This window comes from Colossoma macropomum, unplaced genomic scaffold (assembly GCF_904425465.1).
Source record: "Colossoma macropomum unplaced genomic scaffold, Colossoma_macropomum, whole genome shotgun sequence".
Classification (NCBI taxonomy): domain Eukaryota; kingdom Metazoa; phylum Chordata; class Actinopteri; order Characiformes; family Serrasalmidae; genus Colossoma; species Colossoma macropomum.
The window spans coordinates 19,952,876-19,978,328 of NW_023494784.1; the positions used below are offsets into that span (position 1 = coordinate 19,952,876).

General features: G+C 37.0%; 1 protein-coding gene across 1 annotated transcript in view; it reads left to right on the plus strand.

Annotated features, from left to right (window-relative positions):
• Window positions 1–25,453, plus strand: part of lrp1bb (low density lipoprotein receptor-related protein 1Bb) — a 401,537-nt gene that overhangs the window by 101,783 nt on the left and 274,301 nt on the right. The window contains exon 2 of the mRNA XM_036590747.1: window positions 2,234–2,356. Within this exon, the coding sequence (XP_036446640.1) occupies window positions 2,234–2,356 (123 nt within the window). The remainder of the gene's footprint in view (window positions 1–2,233; window positions 2,357–25,453) is intronic.

Sequence of the window (25,453 nt, forward strand, 5' to 3'; positions counted from 1 at the left end):
CAAAGCGGGAGTTTTGCTGTAGAGACCCTCTCACTCTGTTTTGGTTTCATGGCTGCAGACACAACGGAAGCATGTTCAAACATAATGAGCGAAATTCCAGCGTGACCTTTAAAAACTTTCAGATATTTGACACCAACCTGTAGAAAAAACAAGAATTTCATCAAAATAGGTGCTGAAATACTACAAATGCTTTTCGAGAGCAGAGATGAAGAGGCTGGAGATGCAGCTCTATATAGCTAGATAGCAATATATAACCAGTAGGCCAACCAATCTTTTTTTTGTACATCATTTGGGCAGAGCAGCTGCTCTTTACATTATGTGAAAATTTATTGATGAATGGACGAATAGACATGCTCCAAAAATGTTTGGAATAAAATGTCTTTACATTAACTTGACAATGTACGTGTTTTTTTTTTGTTGTTGTTTTTTTTAATGAAAGTACTGATATGTTCATAGTTTCTTCAGTAAAAATAATAATAATAATAATACATTTCCGGTTTTGAGAGTTACTTTTATGCATTTTGCATTATTGTTGAATTGCAAAGTGAAAATTTGTGTTAATGCTATGTGTTATTTCTGAAGCCTTGAGTTTGTGCTGAATCAGAACATACAAATCTTGATAAAAGTGTAATTTATCACAAAGTTGTGGTCAAAAATATAAAGATAATGCCCAGCCAGACACTTCTAGGCTTAGATTGTAGAGGCTTTGTTTTCACAATACAGAAAGATAACTATCCATCCATCCATCGTCTAAACCACTTATCCTTCTGGGTCGCGGTGGGGTGCTGGAGCCTATCCCAGCTGTCATTGGGCGGAAGGCAGGATACACCCTGGACAGGTCGCCAGTCCATCGCAGGGCAGACATACACACACATTCACACACACACTCACACCTAGGGGCAATTTTAGCATGTCCAATTGGCCTGACTGCATGTTTTTGGACTGTGGGAGGAAACCGGAGTACCCGGAGGAAACCCACGCAGACACAGGGAGAACAGGCAAACTCCACACAGAAACGACCCTGGTCGCCCGGCCGGGAATCGAACCCAGGCCATTCTTGCTGTGAGGCGACAGCGCTACCCACTGCGCCACCGTGCCGCCCAGAAAGATAACTAGCTAAAACATAATCATCTTAAGTCCATAAAAATAGTGTCAGCTGTATAATTCTTTTACTAATGTTACTAATTTAAATGATTGTGCCATTTTATATTCATACAGCAAGCAAAACAAGCTCAGCTCCATGGTAGTTTTGTGTGTAGAAGTGATGCATCTATAAACAGCTGTTTTCATGACAGAGCTTGAAAGAGGACAGTAAACAGCATAAAAGCTCAGTGTGTAGAAAACAGATGAAGCTGTTTGACCTTTTCAGGACTGTCTCTTGATTGTGAATTTGCTGTGGGGCACTAGAGGAGAAAGCAGTGGCGCATAGAATTATCACAAACAATCCAGCTACAATCATCTTGGCCCCTACTCCCACCACAAATCAAGTGCTTATGTGTGTGTGTGTGTGTTGGGGTGTTTTCTCAATGTACTTTACATGACACACACTGCATATATTCCCCAGCATGCCCCCATGTTATTCTGTTCGTAATGCAGAGCAGCACCTCGAGGTGGGAGGGTGGACATTGAAGTATGTGAGTTTGAATGTAAGCTGTTAAAGAAAGTAAGCTGTGGTGACCCCAGGGGATACAAGAAGACCTCTTTTGTGTGGAAACAGACTAGAGTCAAATCTTGTAGTGAAATATAAGGCACCATCCTTAGTGATCCCTGAATGGCTCTGACAGCTGCTGGCAAAAGGCATGTCAACATGCTGTCAGATTCTGGCTTTTGAAGAACGGGCAGGCAATGCCTTCACAGTTAGACAGTGTTACAAGGCTGTTGTAAAATTGAACACAATGATTTTGGAGAGATTTTGGAGGAAAAACCCCCAAAGTAACCTTATATTGGTTTGAAGAACGTGTGACGTAGTTTTTAGGTCCATGCTCCTGACATGCTTTTTGCTTTCACTTCTCTGCCAGACTTTTTCACAAAACAATATTATAATAATGTCATAACATTTATGAGAATGTAATACCATATTAATAACATTGCAATAGCATTCAGTTTTGCAGCATAACACTACAGTGCAGCACATTGTGCCATGTAACCATGCATGTTTTAAAAATTGATCATTTTCATCCATTCCATCTCATAGACCATCTCTTTCTGCTGTCCATCCTTACGTCTTCATCAGAGCCCGCTCTGTGTGATGTTGGAGAGTTTCTGTGTGATGACCGTCTGACCTGTGTTGCTGAGAGCTGGCTCTGTGATGGAGAGCCCGACTGTCCAGATGGCTCTGATGAAACCCATGGTAGATGTAAGTAACTCATCCACCATTAAGCATTTCCATACTGCCAGGAATAGCGTATTCATAAATAAGCTCTGTAGCATCTTGAATAGCTCAGCAGTCTGCCAGAAAACTAGTAGTTCTGCATATATTAGGGCAGGAGTTGTTGGTAATTTGTGCCCTCATGATAAAATAGGGTGATACAACGTTGTTGAACAATTTAATTAGATGAAGGCTGTCTTATTGTAACTTTAAAGCGTATTCATGAAAAGATTGATCAGCGTGTGCTCTACGACTACGCCCAATTACCTTATGTTGGTGTTGGACTTCTCCACAAGTGTTAATTTATTCCATATTCCTGGCGCAGTGGGCCAACTCTTCCCTCCACTGGTATTCCATTATCATTTAGATTAATCATGCAGGCTCCATTTTATTTACAATGCCTTTGAATGAAAGCCATGCATATTTATCATGGGAATTTTCAGTATCTCATTATCGTGGATTATGTATTGATAGGAAATGGAATTAAACCGGCCTTTCCCTACAAAATATGCAATGAGATTTAATTTCCTCTTTTGCATGCGGTAACTCCCATTGCCTGGGTATGGAACAGCATGATTAAATGGAAAGTTGTGATGAATAATAATAATAAAGCCAGTTCTCTAATGCTGTCAGTTGTAAATCTCTGTTACATTTACTTTTGTTCTCAAAAACTGTAAGTGAGCAGAACTTCCATCAGAAGTCAAGCTTTTCGTAAACTTCTTACATGTAAGACATTTCAGTCCTTTGAATTTAAATATGTTGTAAGACAAAATCAAATGTACTTGTTCAATTGTTGTTCACTTAGACATTGTAGACCTACTTACATTTAGTGTACATTTAGTTTGCTTAACCTTAATTTTAGTGCATTCTGCTTCAAAACCTCATTTTGGTTCATATACTGCATCTTTCTTTATGTCCTCATCTCTTCTAAAAGGCTTTACATGAGCTTACAGATTTTGTGCAATCATGCAAGTGCAGTTTTTAACTTGTGTTATTATATAATGCATTGTTTTAATAGCTTTTTCAAGAGTTCCATATTAGACAGTTCATTGCACTCCATGTAAAGGTCACTGTAAATAAACTGTTCATAGTTTTCTTATATATTATTCTGTGACAGGTGCAACACTCCATTACAGTTATGTGAAACTAAGTACTATATGGTATGTATAATAAGTCGAACATAATACTGTTAGTTTTATAACAAGACGGTAGCAGTATATTGTGTTCTTGCCTCAGAGATCATTCTAGTGTAGGGGGAGTAATGAGTCTTTTTAGTAACCTTGCCTCAGTTAGCCATCATTTAGACCTCTCTGTTTTTAGTTAAGCGTTCAAATTGCACACTTGTTCTACATTTACCAGCACAGAATGTTTTTGTGATGCTTTTGTTTTTCCATCCTGCGCTAAAGCTTCCAAAGCTAAAGCATATTTGCCACTAAGGGCATCAAAATAATTTATGAGCGCTAATTTACTTTGACATTTCTGTTTAGCCATTGTAGTAAAAGAGCATTGTAAGTACCAAATTCACAAACCGCTAAGGGCAGCAACCTTTTTAAAACAAGCAGATTTTTATAGGTTTGGAAATGAGTGGATAAAAACTCCCTCTATTCTGTCTGGGTATTGGCTTTTTCTTTTACAGGTCCTTCAGGCGCATCTTTTGACCATATCTGAAGTTTCAAATTCAAAATATATGTATGGGAAACGAGGGTGTGCTGCTACAGAACTGAATGAGGCGAGGCAATGGCAGACAGTGACGATTGCTAAGCAGTGATGGGAGGGCTAGGAAAATGGTTTAGACTGGCCCCAATACAATGACAAAACTCAAAGGAACAAGTTTAGAAATCAATGTTTGTCCAAAATATCAAAATATTTTCATTTAAATAACTAGCAAGTTTTATGTATGCTTTAAATAGTCTGTTGTCTTTTTACACCTCTCTAGGAATCCTGGGTGTGTAGGGGTGGAGTTGGGTGGGATGGTGATTTGGGGGGTTGCGTGGGCGCTAGGTGCCTTGTCAGAGTGATCTAAACCTGTCCATGTCACTCCTTGATACTGGACTTGTGCACATGCTGCTGATTGAGCTAGCTAATGTAAAATGTACATAAACAGTATAAACTACAAAGATCTATCTGATCTGTAGATTTAAGCCTCCTTTAGTCCTTTCTTTGGTACAGTATCAGAATTGACCATTAGCAAAAGTCTGAGAAGTCCCACTTTCATCACTGTCCATAAGCTGTCACACAAAAGGTTCAGCAGCACAGAGGGACATTGATAAGCACTCAGATGAGTACATATAAGCATTTATATTATTATTAAATGAATGGGCTTTACAAAATGTAGTGAAGACATACAGTACTGTTTAAAAGTCTTAGTACCCTATACATGTTATTTATCTTGGCCATAATGTAAAAGCACTGTATATCATTAGAACAAATGCAAGTAAACATAAATACATTAACAAAACTTTAAAGTAGCAAGACTTTTTTTTTAAGTAATCGAGACCTTGTAAGCTAGTTTGAAGAACAATATTTGGCTCCAGATTTCTCCCTGACATGCTCAGCTATCATTTGGATTTCTTAAATTCCATCACCAGCACACCTAATTTAACATAATGAAGTTTTGATTTGCCAAACCAGTTGTTGGATAACTATAAATAATACTGGGCTTCCATGTGGAGCACATTGACCTACATGAAATCACTGCTTATTATATTAATGTTTTGTGGATTTATTCTAATATAAGTGTTTTTTTTCAACAAATAAATGCATACTGCCCAATTACACAGGTTTTTTAAATAAAATTTTCTCAAACCTAAAACCTTTGTACAGTACTGTATCTTGTAGAACTGCCAAATTATGTTTTTTGTCCAGTTTAAACAAAAAAGTAATTCTGGATTTGGGTTCACATTAATCAAACCAGGGACTTTTTGGTGACTGGGCATTAAAGCCATAACTTCTCAGATCTAATAAGGAGGAAGTTTGAGCTAATAAAGCAGCCTCTTCAGATAAGCTAATGCTAAAGATAAGACTCGAGCTAGTTGGACTAACTGAGGAGATGCTGATGAGGACTCATCAGGTAGAAAACAAGGTCTTTTAACTGTAATGAAACAATACAAATAGTGATGCACATGTAAGCACATTAATATTTACACAGACTGTTTTTAATCAGAAATAAGAACGCTGTACAATCCTGTTTAATCCTGATTAATTCATTAAGTTGTCTATCAGCATGTCAAGTTAAGAAAAGCTAGCTTTATCTAGCTAACTGGTCTTCACATTGACCTTTAACATAATTTATCATTATATTACGGTGGATATTAGCAAACACAGAAACACAAATAAAGCTTTTTTATGAAAGCTTTGCCACTAAACTATGAGTGTAGTTTTTTATAAAGTTCTATCTAAAACTTTTTTAGCTTTAATACTGAAATTAGAACACCCTCCAGATGTTCAAGCCAGCGTGTGTTTGAATACAGTTTTCCTGTTATTACCTTGTTTTAGGCTAATAATTCTGACTGATTTACTGCCACCGCCATTCTCACTGCAGATTTCTTTTGTTTGTTTCTTTCTTTCTTTCTCCCTTTATTTTGCAAAGGGTCAATTGCTTATGAATCTGAATCTTTTCAGTGAATTGCGAGTGCTATTATTATTGGTAAATTAAAATATCCAAACCCAACACTGTGTAAGATGTGTGCGCTGCCTCAGTTTTTCGTACATGTGGTCACTCCAGTGCTGGTGTGTCCAAGATGTGCCATCATGGAGAAATGTAATCACCTTATCCTGAGGCCTCCAGGGGAGGGCAGCTGAGTGTTTTCAGTGCCATATGGCCAGAGGGGACCTGGCTTAGCCTCTCATCCAGCACCCCTCCGAGAGCAGACAGACTGCTGGGGTTACCAGGGGAGCTGGGAAACAGCCTGCTCTCCTGCAGGGAGGAGGGAAAAAAGAGTGTGATGGTTTTGCCTATAAGAGTCTGAGTAGACTACACAACACTCTGTGATAAGGAGGAGCTCTGGAGCCCACCTGAGAGCTAATTTTTGTCCAAGAACGGAGAGTTTAACTGCATGTTTAGCTCTGAGCACTGATGTGAAATGTTGATTACAGTAAGGCAGAATGGTCTGCAACAGACTTACTGAGCTTACTTGTTTATTTCTGTCATACATAATATATAATGCACTGAAGTTACAGGTTCTGATTTATTTCAAGTGGTAATATACTGCAATATGAAACGGCAGTAAATATCTTGCTGCATTTCCCTGGGGCGGCACAGTATATGATGCCACGGCATTTGTTTTCTGACTGTTATAACTTCATACAATGAAGGAAGAGTCATTTCAATTCAAATTTGACTAGCTTTTCAGGATTGGTTATTTATACTTAAGAAAGAGACACTGTGGCGGTGGTATTATTACCTCTGATGTCAGCCTTTTAAGCCACATTGAAGTGGGCTGGAATTTTATGCGCATTGTGCCCGTGGCAGCTTCCTCTGGCCACTCTCATATTAAAATAAATAGATAGTAAATGTTTCCATTTCCTGGGTGAATCAGCACCTGCAGGAAAGAGGTTTGGGAGGTAATGTGGCATAGCATCTTGTTATTGAGCTGACGGACAGCCATTTTGCATTGTGCAATGTTTACCTCTGCTGCTAACAGTGAAGATGCAGCAAAGCAAAATGTCTGGAAGAGTCTTTTCTTAGAGCAGGTTTATGAGCTCATCCTTCAGTGTACATATTAAAGGCCATTATTTTCGTTTGGTAGAATTCATTAGGGTGCATGTATTTGGGCCAAGTAGGTTACCAGGGCTTGGTGTACTCAAGTAATAAATGTAGAGGTGGAAGAAAGCCTGATATAGTACAGAGTTTCTTTAGATGGAAGTGCTACAAGATGAAGCAGGTTTTTTTGTGGGAAAATGACAATTTACCCTGGAAAAGCAGTGGGATATTTGAATATTTTCATTAGGGCTGCTGTGATTTAGACTTTCTGGGCCAAAAATGATGAAATGCAGGTGGAATAGATGCATTAAAAACTAAAGATGAAAGAAAACTAAAAGATAAGAAACTCTAAAGATTTTAAACTGCCATGACAGCTAAATAATGACGTTATTGTTTTTGATTAATAGTATTTGAAGTAAATGCCTCATATTACTTGCTGCTGCTCCCTTTCAGGGCCAGTTACAATGGTTCAGTTGTATGCAAAATTTTGGGTGCTGCTGGTCAAATGACTTTTTTTTTTTGTTTATTTTCCAAGTGGAAATAAGTTTATGGCACAATTTATATTTTATGTTTTTGTTTTTTTTTGTTCAATTCAGCAAATACACTAAAATGCACTAAACTTTGCAGAAAAAAAATGCCATATATAAGTCTGTTCCTTGCAGAGGAAATGTTAACTTATTTTCCCTTAGAAAAACAACCAACCATGTAATTTGACTCTGGGTGTTTTAACTTTTGGAAACAACGGCAAGTGAACGTAAGAGTGTTGCTCAGGGCTCTCATTGTGGTGTTCCTGGATGGGTAATTGAACATCCAGTATTTAATGCATGGAGTGGTGACATTATTCACTAAGCTATCTATTCGAGTAAGATGAAAAGAATAGAAATGCCATCACTAGTGACTGTGCATAGGGCACTAAGTCATCAGGTGTAATTATCAGCTGTAAATTCCAATATTTACCTAATAAGAATAATAATAATAATAATTACGTTTTCCCATTTATAGGCAAATAATATAGTAACCTCTGATAAACTGTGGACCTTTACTTTTCATGGCTGTGGATTCCCCAAACAAAATGATCAATAAACAATTCATTATTAAGAAAGTTGTCTGGTGCTTAAATATCAAAATTATGAACTTCAAAATCCATCAGGCTGATCCTGAAACTTCTTTCCTTTTCAGGAATCATTGATGTCCTACATACATGACAAGATAACCATGTTGATGTTGATTACAATCAACTGAGAGAAGTATGCACAAGTGTGTTAAAACAGCTACTAAAATTACAGAGGCTGAAATATAAATTGTGATCAACCTTCACTCCTCATGTATTGCTGAAAGAGCCGTATCTCCTGCAAGAGATAAAATCAACTCCACAACGGAAAAACAAAATAAACAAACAAGAACTAGAAAGGAGATTAATTATATAGCCCTTTCAAAACATCAGAATGAGGGGCTTTTAATTTCCAAGGGCTAGACACTTTAATAGCAGTGGGCACAGCATTAATGAGATCATTGCGGTGGAAGCAGCGAAGTCGGGAAACTCAAGGAAAAGGGAACTCATCTACAAACTTCAGAACTCCTCGGAATGAATGTTGTGCTTTAAACTTCTTGAAATTTGAATTTCAACTGCTTTCCTTCCTGCAGCTTCAGAGGCACTTTGCTCGCACAGCTGATGAAGGACTCCCGTCCGAAGCGTCCTGTTTTGTTTGGGAACATGGTGCCGTGCGGCAGATATATTCAGCAGCTCTTGAAATTCCTAAATTACCACCTCTTGAATTCAGCAGCTAGGCTGGGTCTGTTAACTTCATCATCCAGCGGGGTTTGAGATGTAAGCATGGAGCTTTGGAGATGATCCTTTTAATTTAGTGGAAGCCGGTGTGCTGCCTGAGTGCTGGGCTTATTCACTTCCTTCAGGCTGATGCCATCTGCTTTGGTGCAGCAAATAAATAAGCAGACCAAACAAAGGAAAGCCAGTCTCTTCTGTTTGAGAAGCGTGTGGAGCTGAGTGCTCCTAAAATTCAGAAATGTGAGCTCTGCATCCTCAGTCCCACATTTGTATTTTCACACATTTTGTTTTCTCTTTTTCTTTCACTGCATGTGCAGCTCTCTCTCTATTTTCCCCTCTCTTACTCCTCAGCTGTTTTGGTAGGGACAAAATCAGCAGCTTGTCACTTGAAGCTCTCTGAAAAAGAGCATATTTCCAAACTTGACAGGTTTCCTGTCATTGTACCATTGGGTGACATCAAACTACTAAAGCCTACATTAGCCCCCTGCTGTTGCAGTGGAGACATAAGTGTTGATACACTGTGTGCTTTGAGGCAGGAGAGCAAACACACAGCTGACTTAAGGGAGAGGTAGCTCTTCTCAGCAACACAACAGCTTAGAAAGATGTATGAATTTCACTGGGATGCACCCTAAACCACAGATGATCCAATGGGCTTTCTACACAGAGTCTTTTTCCCTCTCAGGTTTTCAATTAACTTGTCAATTCTGCACAGAACAGTGTTTCCAAAGCCCCAGTTATGTATACTTCCCTTTGCACTTCGCTTAGAATTACCATTAGCTGCATAGTTTCATTATCTTAATGGACCTGTCTTGGCACAAATTTAGCAGCTCATTAATTCTTTGGCCATTTTATGACTCAGTAAACAGTGTTTCAACTCTTAACAGTGATAAGTAATACATTTCTACATTACAACTACAGGTTTTTGGGCAATCATTTAAATATTTAAAGCAGTTGTACTATGGTTTGTAGTATTGTGAGTATTTACTAGGTTGTTACGACCCCACATTTTGTCTAGGGTGCTATGCTGAACTGGTGATGATGGATTAAAAGCTTTAAGGAACAGACCAATAGAGCTTTTGAAGCCATTTTATCAAGACCAACCACAATAAAACTGGTGTGCTATGATACCTAGTACTGCACTGGAAGAATCAAACTGTGGATGTCACCAAAGAAAAGAATAAAAAACCTTTCACCCTTGCATACTTTGAAACAAAAAGTACTTAGCTAACCGAAAAGAAAGAACACAATAACTAAACACAAAATATACTAAAATATGCAACGCTATTCAATTCAAAATCTGTTCGTTTTTTGTATTTGAATGCATTGTAGATATAAAAAGTGAAACAGAACAGAAGTTGATTTGAAGGATTTGTAAGATTTGGCTGTGGGAAGGTCTTATAAGTTGGGGGTGCTGACATTTTTAGCAGCGCATAGGTGGTGTAGACTGTGACGTCATGCGAATAATTTTTATATGAATTGTTTGGATAGTTCACATGAAGCAGAGCATATTGTTGAGAGACAACACAGATACAAACACATGACCGAGACAGCAACCACTGATGCACACCCAGCTGTTTGTACTCTCTCTTGCTGAATGAACTTTATGCAAATGAGATGGCCACAGGCCAATCAGATTGTTGATATGAAGCAAGAAATCCATTTGTCATGCCTGCACTGAAAAAAAGTGGTTGAATTCACATGATTCATATGTGTCCATCGGTTACACATAAATGAAATGTTGTCAACTTAAATTAAGTAAGTAAATGAAGTACTTACACATAGTAATTATGTTGATGTAACACATTTCATCCTTGTCGAGCCAATGTTGCCTTTTGTATCAAGTGAATTTAAAGCAACTTCCAAGCAGCCTTTTTTTTAGTTCATAGTCAAGATACAAGAGGAAATGAATGGGAGAGGGAGACTACATTAGCTGAAAATTTTGTCTTAAAAACAATATTAGGCTGCATCGAGACTCCTGCTTGTGTTTCAGTGACACATGGCCAAAGCAGTCAGCAGTTGCTGTGGGAACCGATTCAAATGCAATGTGTTAAGTTAAACAGTGACTACTGCAGATTTTAAACAGATATAAATAAAGCAAAACAAAAATACAAAAACGCCACCTTAAAACTGAGTCTTTGCTATGATTTAAGTATTTTAAAGTTGTGTTCTTTTGTTATTAATTATGTTATTAGCAGTTAAACAATTCTGAAATCTGGGGGGGTGCTGCAGCCCTCCCAGTACCCCTACTTCTCACATCCCTGGATCACCTTTAGTTTATTTAATTTTAAATCATTTTAAAAGTCAAAATGGCCGTTAAGTACATGGATAGTCTGAAAGAATGTGTAGCTAGACTGACCACTCCAGAGTCCAGACCTCAGCATTGCTGAACATGTTTGGGATTAGTTGGATAATGAGAAGCCAAAAGAATGCATCCAACTTCTAAGACTGAACTTTTGAGGTGTGGAAAAATATCCTTGCAGATTTCTTGAAATAAAAAAAACCTGAAAGCAAGTCTGGAAGCTGTAATAAAGGAATGGGGTGGACACACCTGAAAAAAGTCATATAATGTTTGGTTGTTGAGGCTTCTATGTTATTTGCTATTATATATGTTTTCTGCTTTTTGTTTGCCTTGAAATATGAATAACCTACTACAGTTACTGTACTATACTTGCTGTACCTACTGTACTGTAATGACTTGTATGGACCATTTGACTGGAAATCAAAAAAATGAAAGGTGGTCTCTGAATTTTGCACAATACTCTATGTATATTATTGTGCAAAAGTCATATGTTATATGGTGTATGTTGTTTTACATTTAGACCACAGCAGCTGTTTAGCATGAATATTCAAATCTTTTGGACAACAGATTATTTCAGCCTAATAATGGATTTTATGTAAATACAGTGTTTCATACCGATTCAGGTTCCTCCTACAGCTGTTGAATATTGGACTTTTATTATTACACTTCCCCAAGGGTAAGGTTCCTTGAAGATGTTATGCATACAAAAAGTAAATAAATTAATTAATTTAAAAAAATCTTCTAATGATGATTGAGAAAGAAAATGCTAAGACAGTGTTATGAACATTGAAAAGCAAGTCACACTCAACACAAATGAACTTGCCTAGTATGTGCTAAACAACTGGAACACTTATCTGTGTGCCTATCTGCTTCTTATTGTGGGGTAGGAGGCTCTCTCTCCTGCAGTTTTATTGAGTTGGCCATAAGCCAAGCATTACTGTGCACTCAACAGTACATTTATTCCCAAAGTAATGGACTGACAGACTTGAAAACAATGCAGTAAAAAAATGTCCTTTGCAAATAATTGTTTGCAGAAAGTTGAGTTTTTGGCACTCGCTCTTCTGCTCCAAAGGATCCATGCATTATTTATATGAATGACATTAATGCAAAGGTGCCCCCCTTGGAATAGAGCCAGTACAGAGTATCTACATAATAGCAGAACATTTGGAAATATAGAAATTCTAGAAGCTTTGCCATGGGTCTGAACTTAAGCCCGTGGGAATGTATCAGGGGCTTTGTGAGTGACTGGAGCAGTGTGTTTAAAAATGCATGCCTCCGTGAAGGTGCTGATTCCCCTGCAGGGGCTTGGCTATGATGTATGGACACTTTATTGAACAGTGAGTAGTTTCGAATGTGATGTATTGAGATTCGGTGGTCTGGAAGGCGTCGCTGGTTGGAGGAAGTGATGGCTCCATTTCACCGGACGTTGATTACATTACTCGGTGATGATGAATGGGTTTAATTAAATTCCATCTATGATTTACGAAGAATACATGGTCCATGCAAGCTACAGAACAATAGGCACAGTGCATGTTATTGTGTGGTAGTGGGCTAACCGTCCATGCTGCTACTCAAACAAGGAGGCTGATGGTTTGTACACTGATATAGCCACTGATTGCAGATTTGAAATATATGTTTGTGCCAAAGTGTTGAGTGGGCGGCTGAGGCAGGCACCAACTCATACACACAACAAAATTCATAATATATATTTTTTTCTTTTTGATGTAGAAGATTATGTAGGTATGTCAGTTAGGTGCAAAAATTCATATTCTTTGAGCACTTTGTTAAACTGTTTACTGTCACCTGCTGTCACCATAGTTGCAAAGCACTCAGACAGGGGAGCTGTGTTTTAGTGTTGTGGATTATTTATTGTTGCTTATATATTATTACTTTTGTAAATCATGCTTGGGTTTGAGAGAGGCACAATATAAGAGAGTAAAGATGTTGTTGTTGTTGTGTTTAATCTGTGGCCTTCTAGAGGCCACCAATGAAATGGAAGTCAACTCAGATTTTTTAAATATAATCATATATATATATATATATATATATATATATATATATATATAAATTATTGCCTCTAACTCCCTGTTAGTAGATTAACTAGGACACTCTCTGCAAACATGGCTGTGTGTGAATAACTCAGTTGCATCTTTCTTCATGTCAAAAATTTTGTGTGCAACTGCCATAATAAAAACTACCATTTAAACACTATTAAAACACTTCTATATATGTTGACTTGACAAAATCCTGTCCTCCTCCAGTTTTTTAAATCATACACATTTCCGTTGAAATATATGCCATCAACTGAAGAAAAAAAACTGCATAATGCAAAAACAGAGGGACCTCCAAAACAGGTGGAAATAGCATTTTATGGCCTTTATGGAAAAAGGCTGTTTGCCACTGGATAGTATGACTACATTCCTATAGGCAGGATCTGTACAGAGGTTACAGAGCACTGTTTCAGTAACGCATCTTCACGACTGAAAAAGAGCATAGAGCTGTATCTGATCTGTAGAGCTAAAATAATGTCTGTGGTTACTGAGGCAGTTGGTTAGGGCCTAATTAAAACACCATCAGTATTCATTGACCTTATTTAGGCTATCATTCCTTTAAATCAGCTTTGTCTTCATCATGCATTAGCGTCCATCCAATAGAGGCATCCTCATTAGAGTTTGTCTGAGCAGTGTGGAGATAAAGGAGAAATGTGTGAGCGCCCCCCCCCTACATGGGACTGACTGGAGGAGATGATGGATGTGGACAGTGCGGCCTGCAGCTAATCTCTTTGACATTTGAAGATGAACCCACATGGACATCAGTATGAATGCCACTGCCTTTCAGAGCAAGCCTGCTGCCATCAGACAGAACACAAACAGACAAGTCTTGTCCCCATGCAAATGGCAAATGGAGACTGTATGTAGAAAAGAATGAAAGTAGTTATGAGATATGAGGTTTTTTTTTTTGCTTCTTCAAGGTTAGTGTGCAAAAGTATTGTCAGCGCACCTAGGCCAACTTTGCAGATTGCTGTGCTATTGCCAAGAGCTAAAAGAGCAAACAAACAGTACAAAAAAGAGAAATTGAAGTGACATATGCATGAAGTGCTGCTGGGTGTGACAGCAGGGACGCTCAGCCAGCAGAGACAGTTCAATAAGAATAGAACTCTTCTTAATTTGAATGAAGGAAATGCAGTAGAGCTTTAGAACATTGCGAACTAAGAAGATTAAACAGTATTCCTCATTGCACATGAGCTTCTTTAATGCCCATGAAATTCTCAGAAGAAATAAATAAATATCTGAATTTGAATTGCTGCTTGCTTTTGTCCATATTGTTTGTCTTCTAGTTGTCGTGCTTAGTTCAGGAAGGATTGCTTGGAATTGTGTAACAGCTTTGTGTTGAAGGTTTGTGCCCTCCTCATTCATTTTTGCTCCAAACAAACAGGCCAGTTTATTATTTTGATTTTGCCTGATCTGTGTCGCCATTTTATGATGTAAGTAAAATATAATATATGTACATGCACTCTTGCTGCATTTGAACGCTTCTGCTTTATCTATAGCATAATTGTGCATAACTCATTGTGTTATATAGCCAATTGCTTGTACAGCTACATTCACATTACAAGCCTCACTGCTCAAATCTGAATTTTTGCTTAGATCTGATCTTTCTAACGTAATGGTTCACATCAGGTAAGGGACTCAAATCTGTCATTGATGTGAAGGAGGCCGTTTCCTGAAATGACCTGCGTGTGCACATCCTAATCAATAATGTGTCATGAATGAACCATGTGCATCACGGACAACAAACTAACCAGCAGAACAGGGCTTTGTAGATCATTTGCTTCAAACAGCTCTGAATAGTTCAGTATTAGAGCAAGATGAAGGTGAAAAAGGGTCATATGCATTACTCATGCACATATTACTAGCACTAACTTCAGGGTAGGCCGTGCTGCCACATTAACATTAGCAGTGGGAACAAAAAAACATTTAAAAACCCCATGAATTCCAATCTAACCATTTCATTAAGGTCGAATGGTGAATCAAATATGAATTTGATCTAAGACCACATGTGAAAGCCGAGATCTAATTTAAAAAGATCTAATTGGTTTGTCCACACAGCTCTGAAAAAATCTGATCTGTGCCACATTAAGGAAAAAATGGGATTTTTGCCTCTTCAGCCTAGTAATCTGTTTTCATAATTGGTCCATTTACTGATATCTGCACCAGACTTTGTTTTTTGTGATATTGATAGTTTTTATTTGGTGTGATTGGTTTCACACTGCAATGGCTAAAGTGCAACATGGAGGTGTTTGTTTATTGGTCAGAAACTTTGCAGGCCTACAAGTATTGCTATTCTCATATTTGCCACAATGAAAATAGAATAATGGAAAACAGAGATTCTTATTGTCTGTATATTACAATCAAAGCAATAATAGACTCGATATCTGCTTCTTCATGTCTGGTTTGTAAATTTGAATTTAACCAATCAGGTCGCTGATGCATGGCCAAAAACACATTTCACCATCCATGCGCCAGAATCACGTCTTCGCTATTCACACACACATCTTAGCTGTGGCTCGTCTGCCGTTATTAGCAGCAGTTTGTGCTCCAAGAACCGTATGAGCATCTGTGAAGAGTCAGATGTTAAAACAGGCGGATTATGCAGACAGTACATCGCTGATAGAAAAAAAGAGGAAAGCATCCTCTTATGTTGAATTCCCTTCCTCAGTGTGGACCGTCATAAAATTGTGTTCCCACAAGCAGCAAACTGAACCAGTTCACTTTGAGGCAGACCGAGACCTGAGAGTTTTTCATGGACCACAGTTCAGTTGTCTGGTGCGCACCCGAGTATGGGTGCGTGTTCAAACCTGTGAAAATAGACCAAACTAAAGAAAAAATTGGTAAATCTGCACCAAACACGACAGGCACCGCTACTGTCTGCGTAGCATTGGATTAGATTGGATAAGATGCCAATATAACCCTTTAACAAGCAAATAATATACTGCAACTTTGGCTAACAAAGTACTGAAAATGTGCTAGTATGCTGATATCCTCGTTCTTGGGAGAAACGTAAGTAAATAATTAAATAAATACATAAATAAATCGCTGCTGTTGGAAAAAAACCTCGTATCACCATTTTTGTCGTTTTTCAGTTTTTTTACATAATTTGAAATTGCCTGGTGCCCTTTACATTGTATGTAAATTTCATGATGAATGGACCAAAAGAAACGACTCTGAATGACTTGGAAAAATGTCTGGTTCCTTTGACTCACATTAAAAGTAAAGTAGGTTTTTTCCTTGTCCTGTAAAATTATCATTTTGGACATATGAGGTTTTCTTCCAACAACAGCAAAATGAAAAAAAAAAAGATTAGTGCACCTCTAGTAAAAGCATGTTGTCAGTGTTTTCAAATACAGCTGGAACTTTTACACATGTTCATGTGTTTGTCCCTGCCAGCCCACTGTCAGAGGTGTTGTGTACTCCTTTTTGTTCTCTGTGTTTATTTATTTTTATTCATTCAGTTATTTATTTATATGTATGATGGGGTGCAATAGGTTTCAGATTGGTTTCCTGGGGATTCCAAGCAGGATAAACAAACTGCCAAAGACAAAGACTTTTTGTCATATGTAAAATATGCCAAGGACATTGATAAATTGATATGCTTGTGGAGAGGCTCAGGTAATTACTCTCTACAGCTGTACAATACAGTATACACAGAAGAGAAAAGATGATATATAGAGAACTATATATACAAAATATACTAATATTAGGACTGGAGTTGCAGAAAGAGGACAACAACCAAATAGCAGGGGTCTATTAACTAATAAAACTAATTTTAAAAATACATAAGTAAGTTTGCACCTGGGCAGTGGTGCTGGTCTTTGTTCATTCGAGTTGTGTGTGGTCATGTGTGTGATAGTTTAACAACCTTAAAAAAAATACTTGATTTGTGGTTAAGCAACCAAAACTTTTATCAAGATCATCCATAATACCAATAATAATAATACTAATAATACTAATATTTTGTTCTTCAGTACAAAAGTAGATGTACTTATTTCACATGCTCATTAGTTTAAACACATGCTGCAACTATTCCATCTTCCATTCAAAGACACCACACTGAGCTTTTGGTTTATACAACTGACACTGACCAAAAAAGAAACAACACAAAGCACAGCTAATGCAGAAGCATCTCATACACTGCAATAATACAGATACAGTTAACACTGAGTTTGGTCAGTAGGGGGAACAGTGCTGCTTGACTGCAGACTCCACCTACGAGCACAGCCATTGGCTCACGAGCCACTAAATGCTTGATTTTATTGGTCCTTACCAAAATACCTGCATGCATTAGGGCGTGCTTTATGTAAATGATATGTACATAAGGTACTGGTAGGCTGGTGCTTGATTTCACGCACTGAAGCTGGTTCATCATTTGCACTCAAATCTTCACTCATTTTCATTTGCATTGTGCAGGTGTATAATGAATCAGACATACAGTAATTTGAACGTAATAATCAGTTATTATCTTTATCATATCCATATGAAGTAAGTAAGAGTATTTGTTAAACTTACTTGGCATCACAACAACACCAGTCGAGTGTAGTTCATCAAACTCCCAAATGATTGATTCAATTATTTTTCTTTATTTCATTATTTCACACACTTCCCAACACAGCCCTGATTAAAGCGATAATCATAATTAACATAGCAGCTAAGATTTCAGCCAGAGGGCTTTCATTGCACATTAAATAGATGGATTAGCTAGTCCCTCCTGATTTCTTCTCATTCATGTTGAGAAAAGAGGGTAAATATCACAGTAGCTTTTAATTAAAAGTAATATGTGGAGAACAGGAAAGGAGATTGCAGATTTGTGACATTGCAGCCATTCTCTTAAGTTTATGAAAAGGACAAAACATCCTCATTTGTTGAAGGTCTGCTTTGTATGGCGCGTGTATGCAGAGCTCATCTGTATGCTCATTGTTCATGGTGAAACATTTGATTTCCTGAGACCCATGTTTGAAAGGCTTGGTTTCTCGCTGCGTCTAATTGAGCCTCATATTTGCATTTGTTTCTGAAGGCCGTATTACAATAAGGCATGACAACTGGCATCTCAAAGAGGAGACCTTCCAGTGAAACCAATATAAGAAAGATAATGTGGTCATTTAGCCTTTTTGGGAAATTACTAACTAGAACTAAAACTTAGGGTTTAGAAATAAGTGGATCTGAGTGTTTTAAAGGGCCCATATCTGAGCTTTTTTTTTTTCCCTTTTCATATGAAGTCCACTTATAATGTTTGAGTAGATTTTTATAGATGATTCTACCGAATTAACTGAAACGGCAGTCCCACCCAGGGGGTAAAAAATATATTAAAAATAGTATTCAGCCCTTAGATATTTACAAGGATCATGTTTTGATTTATTTAAACCCAACACATTAATAGAAACCGTAACAAGAGAAATACATGCAAAATCATCACTTATTAATGTACTTTCTGTTGACAGGTGGCTGTCCCAAACCCTAACCCTTAAATTTCAACTTAATACATAAACAAATAATACATTTTTATTGTTTTGTTTATTTTTTCATATAGATTTTTTGAAAGATGAAAGATTTATTATTTTTTAGATTTTTTATTAGTTAATTAAAAAAAAATCCAAAAAAAAACTATTTAGTCCATTTAGTTTTAGTCCATAGGTGGAGCTTTTTTTTCTCTACATAATTCATTTGAACATTTGTTGTGCTGAAGTTCATAATGAATGCATTGCATTTCTGATTTTTGACACACGCTCTTATCCTGAGTAACTTACAGTTGTAATCATATTAAAGAGGCTGGTGATGTAGTGTTAGGAGCCTTGCCTGATGTACAATATGGTGTTCTTGCCCAGGCAGGAAATCAAAGTCTAGTCTTCCATGTGTTTGATAGTGGTGTTAGCAACTGTCCCCTAGATGAATTGAAACGCTCCAGAATTAATTGGATTAAAATCTCTTTACATTAACTTGCATTTACAGTTATTTATTCATTTATCTTTATTTATTTATTTAGCCTTCTTTGGTACAGTTAGCATTTTGGAGAAGTTTTTTTTGGACAGTGACAATATTTCTTCTGATTTGCTGCCCTATATTGTGCTGTACAGGCAAAACTGGGTGCCGCTCAGAATTTCCAGATGTTAAAATTGTAGCGGAAGTGCAGTTAGCATTTGTCTGTTTATCTTAAAGACTTAAGCTTGACGCTTTCTTTATGTAAACTTCAAACCACAAGTCACGTACTATGGATTTGTGGTCTGGGTTTGATATAGTGCAGTAATAGGATGCTGAATAAGATGCTGAGTGGCATCACTGTCTCTAGTAACCTGTAGCCTTGTTGTCCAATGTTTATTGTTTTGGAGCTGGGGTTGGTATTATTGTAGTATTTGTTTATAATGCTGAACAAATTTGAATATCAGATTTAACTGAAAAGCCCGTCTGTAGGCGAAACCATTTCTTTTAATTTAAACATGAATGGGCAGAGCTGAATTACTGTTGGCTGACTAGGTGGATATATTTTAATGTGTTGGTTTTTGTGACACGAACCCATTGAATTAAAAATTGCCTGTTGTAGCTTAATTATATACCAAGTATGGACTAAGTGGTCCATTTTTGAACAATTTTTACATGCTGCATCAAACTCTTTTATATCAAAAAGTGAGGAAACTGAATTTTTCTCCAACACATTAAAAAATAAAAATGCATTTAAAATATAAAAAATGCATTTAAAAAATAAAAAAAAAAACATTTTAAAAATATTTGGAGAGTTCCCATAAAAGACAAAAAAGAACACTTCTAGTTCCTTAAAGATCCTTTCAGTGAATGGCTTTTTAAAGAACCATTGTTGTAATTGAGAAATGCAAGTAGGAAGAGTTTAAAGAACCTTCACATAGTGTAACCATCTATCAACTGAATGTGCTTCCTAGAGCCATAAACCCAAGAACCACTTAGAAACCTTCACTGTTAAGAGTGATGGTGGGCAATACAATATAAACTGTTGTGATATGACAAATATTGAAACCTTTTGTTGTTTTTGCCAGAAAAGAAAGGATTAGATCTTCTTCCTGTGTTGATTTCTGTCGTCAGATGAAAGCCTTACATGTATTCGCATGTGTTTCTAAAGGTAATTTTTCCTTTTCTGTGTTATGGAATTCTCTGTGTTGGAGGATGTTTCGGCACTGGTTGTATCATGTCTGGTAATTTGGTGCAAGGCAGTGAGAAATGATTTCCTATCATCCTTCAACTGCACAGGCACCATCTGTGTTATTGTGCTTGGTGCATCTCAGGCTGCTGAATATTCATCTCTCCCCTCATCTGATTAGATTAGTCCTCAATCAGTTTGTGAGTGGAAATGATTCTGTAATCGACAATGCAGTTTTATTAGGATAATCACAGTTTGTCGCAGAGCCTCACTCCCCTGTGTTAACCGTGTTGCGTGTGCTGGATGCAGGAGCTTATTGCATTGTTCTGGTGCTGTATTTATTCATGAATAAAAGGAAATTGCTGCATGAATGCATAATTAGTGAGATGTTTGCCAGTATATACAATTTATAATTGAAAATTAGCCGGGCTATTAATCAACACATTTTGGACCCTGAAATCCCTCAGACACTTTGTTAAATTCACCATACGCTCCTCTGTTTTGTACCGATAACGCTGTGATTTGGAACAAATAACATTATAATTGAAATGACTGTTTCTGTATCTTACGCATCTTCTGTCCATTCGCTGTAAAGAATCATGAGGCACATATCATAATGCTGCCTGTAAGGTTGACAAACCGGTCAAAATGTTCATGTTTGAAGTATGGGTAGTTGTAGTTAAAGTCACTTTCATTTACCTTTATTTTATGGATGCATGATGATATCATATGGGTATTGTCAGATATTTGATATTTAAAATATATTGGCATAGGACAGCTGTTGTCAGAAGAAAACCTTGTGCCTCCATTTGAAAATACATCTTAACCTTTAACATTGTATGTTAATTTCATGGTGAATGGACTAAAAGAAATGACCCAAAATGACTAGGAAAAAAGTCTGGTTCCATTGACTTACATTAAAAGTAAAGTAGGTTCTTTCCTTCTCCTGTAAAGTTATCATTTTGGAGATGTGAGGTTTTCGTCCGACAATGGAAATTCTTTATTATCAGATTTTGTGCGTTATGCGTTAGGACTTCTTTTCAGCTCCTAAAGTCCTAACCTATAGGAGAGCTCACTGTGCAATATATCGCTGTTGTCAGAACAAAACCTCGTATCTCCAAAATGATAACTTTACAGGAGAAGGAAAAAACCACGTGATGAAGCCTCTTACAAATCTCCAGAGTCTGTGCTACATCAAAGCTCTGATCCTAGGCCAACGTAGGCATCCTAAGTGGGTGCTGAATTGTTCAGTGGTGTTCATTTCTACTTCATGAGATAAAATTATGCCACAATTAAGACAGTCATCAAACGAAGGTAGCCAGCCTTATCATGTGGTCTGATTTGCATAGTTCTTCTTTCCTATTACTAAGGTAATATGAAAAATGAGCTTTTTTTCCTCTCCCTCTTTTCCATCAAGTACCTTTCTTTCCTTAGCTGTAAGATATGCCATATTAAAAAAAAAAAAGTGGGGATGCACTGATGTGGGAAGTGTAGGCTGATGCTGATACTTTTCACTTTCATATTTGCCAATGCCAGTATACTTTTATAAAATATATAAATTTGGACTGGATTAGCTTTGCAGAGAAATATAACATTTTTTTCTGTAGGGTTACAAATGCAGAAGAAAAAATAAAATACTGATATTTTAGCATAATAGCTTAGTGTTTTCATTCTCATTGAACACTATTCAACTGACATTTTACTGTGAAAAATGGCTCAATTAGATAATAACTCATATTTTATTCAGTAGTATCAAGATTTCCTTACTAACAGAGCACAGCTAAGAAAGCAAAACACTGTCTTTGCCCAACACCTCTAACATTGGAGCACCACAAGCATGCATTAGTTCTCCACTATTCTTTATAATGTATATGAGTGTAAAGCTCAGGAACCAAATGATTTTATTTAAGAATATTCTGATAATTCTACGTTTTTAGCTTTATCGACAGAGAATGATGACATTATTTCAACAGCGTGTTAATAGGCTGGTAGATTGGTGCAACTAGAGCTGGGCAATGTGGCAAATATACAATATCAAGAAGTTTTCATAATATGCAATAGGTCATGATGTGCATTATTTTCTGACATTTGATAAAAGGAGTGGCACATTTAAAAAAATATGAACACAATCATTTGCTTTCAACATTTCACATACTGTGCTGTACTAAATCCAATTAATTACACAGGGCTAATTATGCTGTCAAACATGCAGTTGGCAAGTGCTTTCTGATTACTGACGATATCCATGACATACTCAGAAAAGCCCATTGTGGCATACTGTGACATAATTATCACGATAGCGATAAATATTGTCACATTGCCCAGCCCTAGTTGCACCCATAATGCTCTTATTATCAATACAAAGACGACAGAGAAGATTATTTTGTTCTCTCAGCTGATTCCTATCCACCTCCATTAACAATTCATAGTGAGGCAATGAGGCAGGTTGTGTCCTATAAATATCTTGGTGTACATATAGATGCAACATTATCATGGAATAGTCATGCTGATACATATCTGCAGTGAGGTACAGCAACACATTTATTTTCTTCGCAGGTTAAGACCTTTGAGGGCCATCAATCAGATTGTGTGTGATGGAATACTGTGTGTGATGGAATACTGTGCAACAACATGGTGGAGTTGTCTTTCAGTGAAACAGACAAGATTGTTTAGACTGATAAGAATTTGTCTTGGTCTGTGTTTGGAGGACAGTTTTAGAAACAGCTTACAGGAAAAGTATGGAAAGATTGGCATGTAATATTTTTTCTAATCTATCACATGGGCTATATGGTGAACACAACATTTTGCCTTCAAACAGATGTTGAAGAGTACCGAAGTCAAGTTCTGATAGGCTTAGAATCTCTTTCGTTCATCCGTCTGTTGGGATTCATAATCAGAAGAGAAGACTGTTTATATAAGTATATATATATATATAGCAACATATTCACTCACTGTACAACACTAAGGAAAATAGGGAGCACTGAGTAATCTGGAGATGGTGTAAAGTGTATTGCAGAGAAAAACCTTCAAGCCCTTCAGAGAAGGCCTAATGATTGCTGAGAACTAAAAAATAAAGGATCAGTTTTACTCAACAGAATCATGTTCGTTATTTGGTACAATACTATTCCTTTTTCATTGTTGAGCTCGGGATGAAAATATAATCTTGAAACCCTCGGCAGAAAATTAGCCAGTCAGAAATTGTTCTTCTTCATGTTATCCAGATATATCACAGTTGTCAGAAGAAAACCTTGTGCCTCCATTTTTGAGGTTCTTCAGTTTTTGACGTCATTTGAAAATACCTGTTGCCATTTTACATTGTGTGTAAATGTCATGATGAATGGGCTAAAGGAAATTACCCAAAATGACTTGGAAAAATGTCTGGTTCCATTGACTTACATTAAAAGTAAAGTAGGTTCTTTCCTTCTCCTGTAAAGTTATCATTTTGGAGATGTGAGGTTTTCGTCCGACAATGGAAATTCTTTATTATCAGATTTTGTGCGTTATGCGTTAGGACTTCTTTTCAGCTCCTAAAGTCCTAACCTATAGGAGAGCTCACTGTGCAATATATCGCTGTTGTCAGAACAAAACCTCGTATCTCCAAAATGATAACTTTACAGGAGAAGGAAAAAACCTACTTTACTTTTAATGTAAGTCAATGGAACCAGACATTTTTCCAAGTCATTTTGGGTAATTTCCTTTAGCCCATTCATCATGACATTTACACACAATGTAAAATGGCAACAGGTATTTTCAAATGACGTCAAAAACTGAAGAACCTCAAAAATGGAGGCACAAGGTTTTCTTCTGACAACTGTGATATATCTGGATAACATGAAGAAGAACAATTTCTGACTGGCTAATTTTCTGCCGAGGGTTTCAAGATTATATTTTCATCCCGAGCTCAACAATGAAAAAGGAATAGTATTGTACCAAATAACGAACATGATTCTGTTGAGTAAAACTGATCCTTTATTTTTTAGTTCTCAGCAATCATTAGGCCTTCTCTGAAGGGCTTGAAGGTTTTTCTCTGCAATACACTTTACACCATCTCCAGATTACTCAGTGCTCCCTATTTTCCTTAGTGTTGTACAGTGAGTGAATATGTTGCTATATATATATATATACTTATATAAACAGTCTTCTCTTCTGATTATGAATCCCAACAGACGGATGAACGAAAGAGATTCTAAGCCTATCAGAACTTGACTTCGGTACTCTTCAACATCTGTTTGAAGGCAAAATGTTGTGTTCACCATATAGCCCATGTGATAGATTAGAAAAAATATTACATGCCAATCTTTCCATACTTTTCCTGTAAGCTGTTTCTAAAACTGTCCTCCAAACACAGACCAAGACAAATTCTTATCAGTCTAAACAATCTTGTCTGTTTCACTGAAAGACAACTCCACCATGTTGTTGCACAGTATTCCATCACACACAGTATTCCATCACACACAATCTGATTGATGGCCCTCAAAGGTCTTAACCTGCGAAGAAAATAAATGTGTTGCTGTACCTCACTGCAGATATGTATCAGCATGACTATTCCATGATAATGTTGCATCTATATGTACACCAAGATATTTATAGGACACAACCTGCCTCATTGCCTCACTATGAATTGTTAATGGAGGTGGATAGGAATCAGCTGAGAGAACAAAATAATCTTCTCTGTCGTCTTTGTATTGATAATAAGAGCATTATGGGTGCAACTAGGGCTGGGCAATGTGACAATATTTATCGCTATCGTGATAATTATGTCACAGTATGCCACAATGGGCTTTTCTGAGTATGTCATGGATATCGTCAGTAATCAGAAAGCACTTGCCAACTGCATGTTTGACAGCATAATTAGCCCTGTGTAATTAATTGGATTTAGTACAGCACAGTATGTGAAATGTTGAAAGCAAATGATTGTGTTCATATTTTTTTAAATGTGCCACTCCTTTTATCAAATGTCAGAAAATAATGCACATCATGACCTATTGCATATTATGAAAACTTCTTGATATTGTATATTTGCCACATTGCCCAGCTCTAGTTGCACCAATCTACCAGCCTATTAACACGCTGTTGAAATAATGTCATCATTCTCTGTCGATAAAGCTAAAAACGTAGAATTATCAGAATATTCTTAAA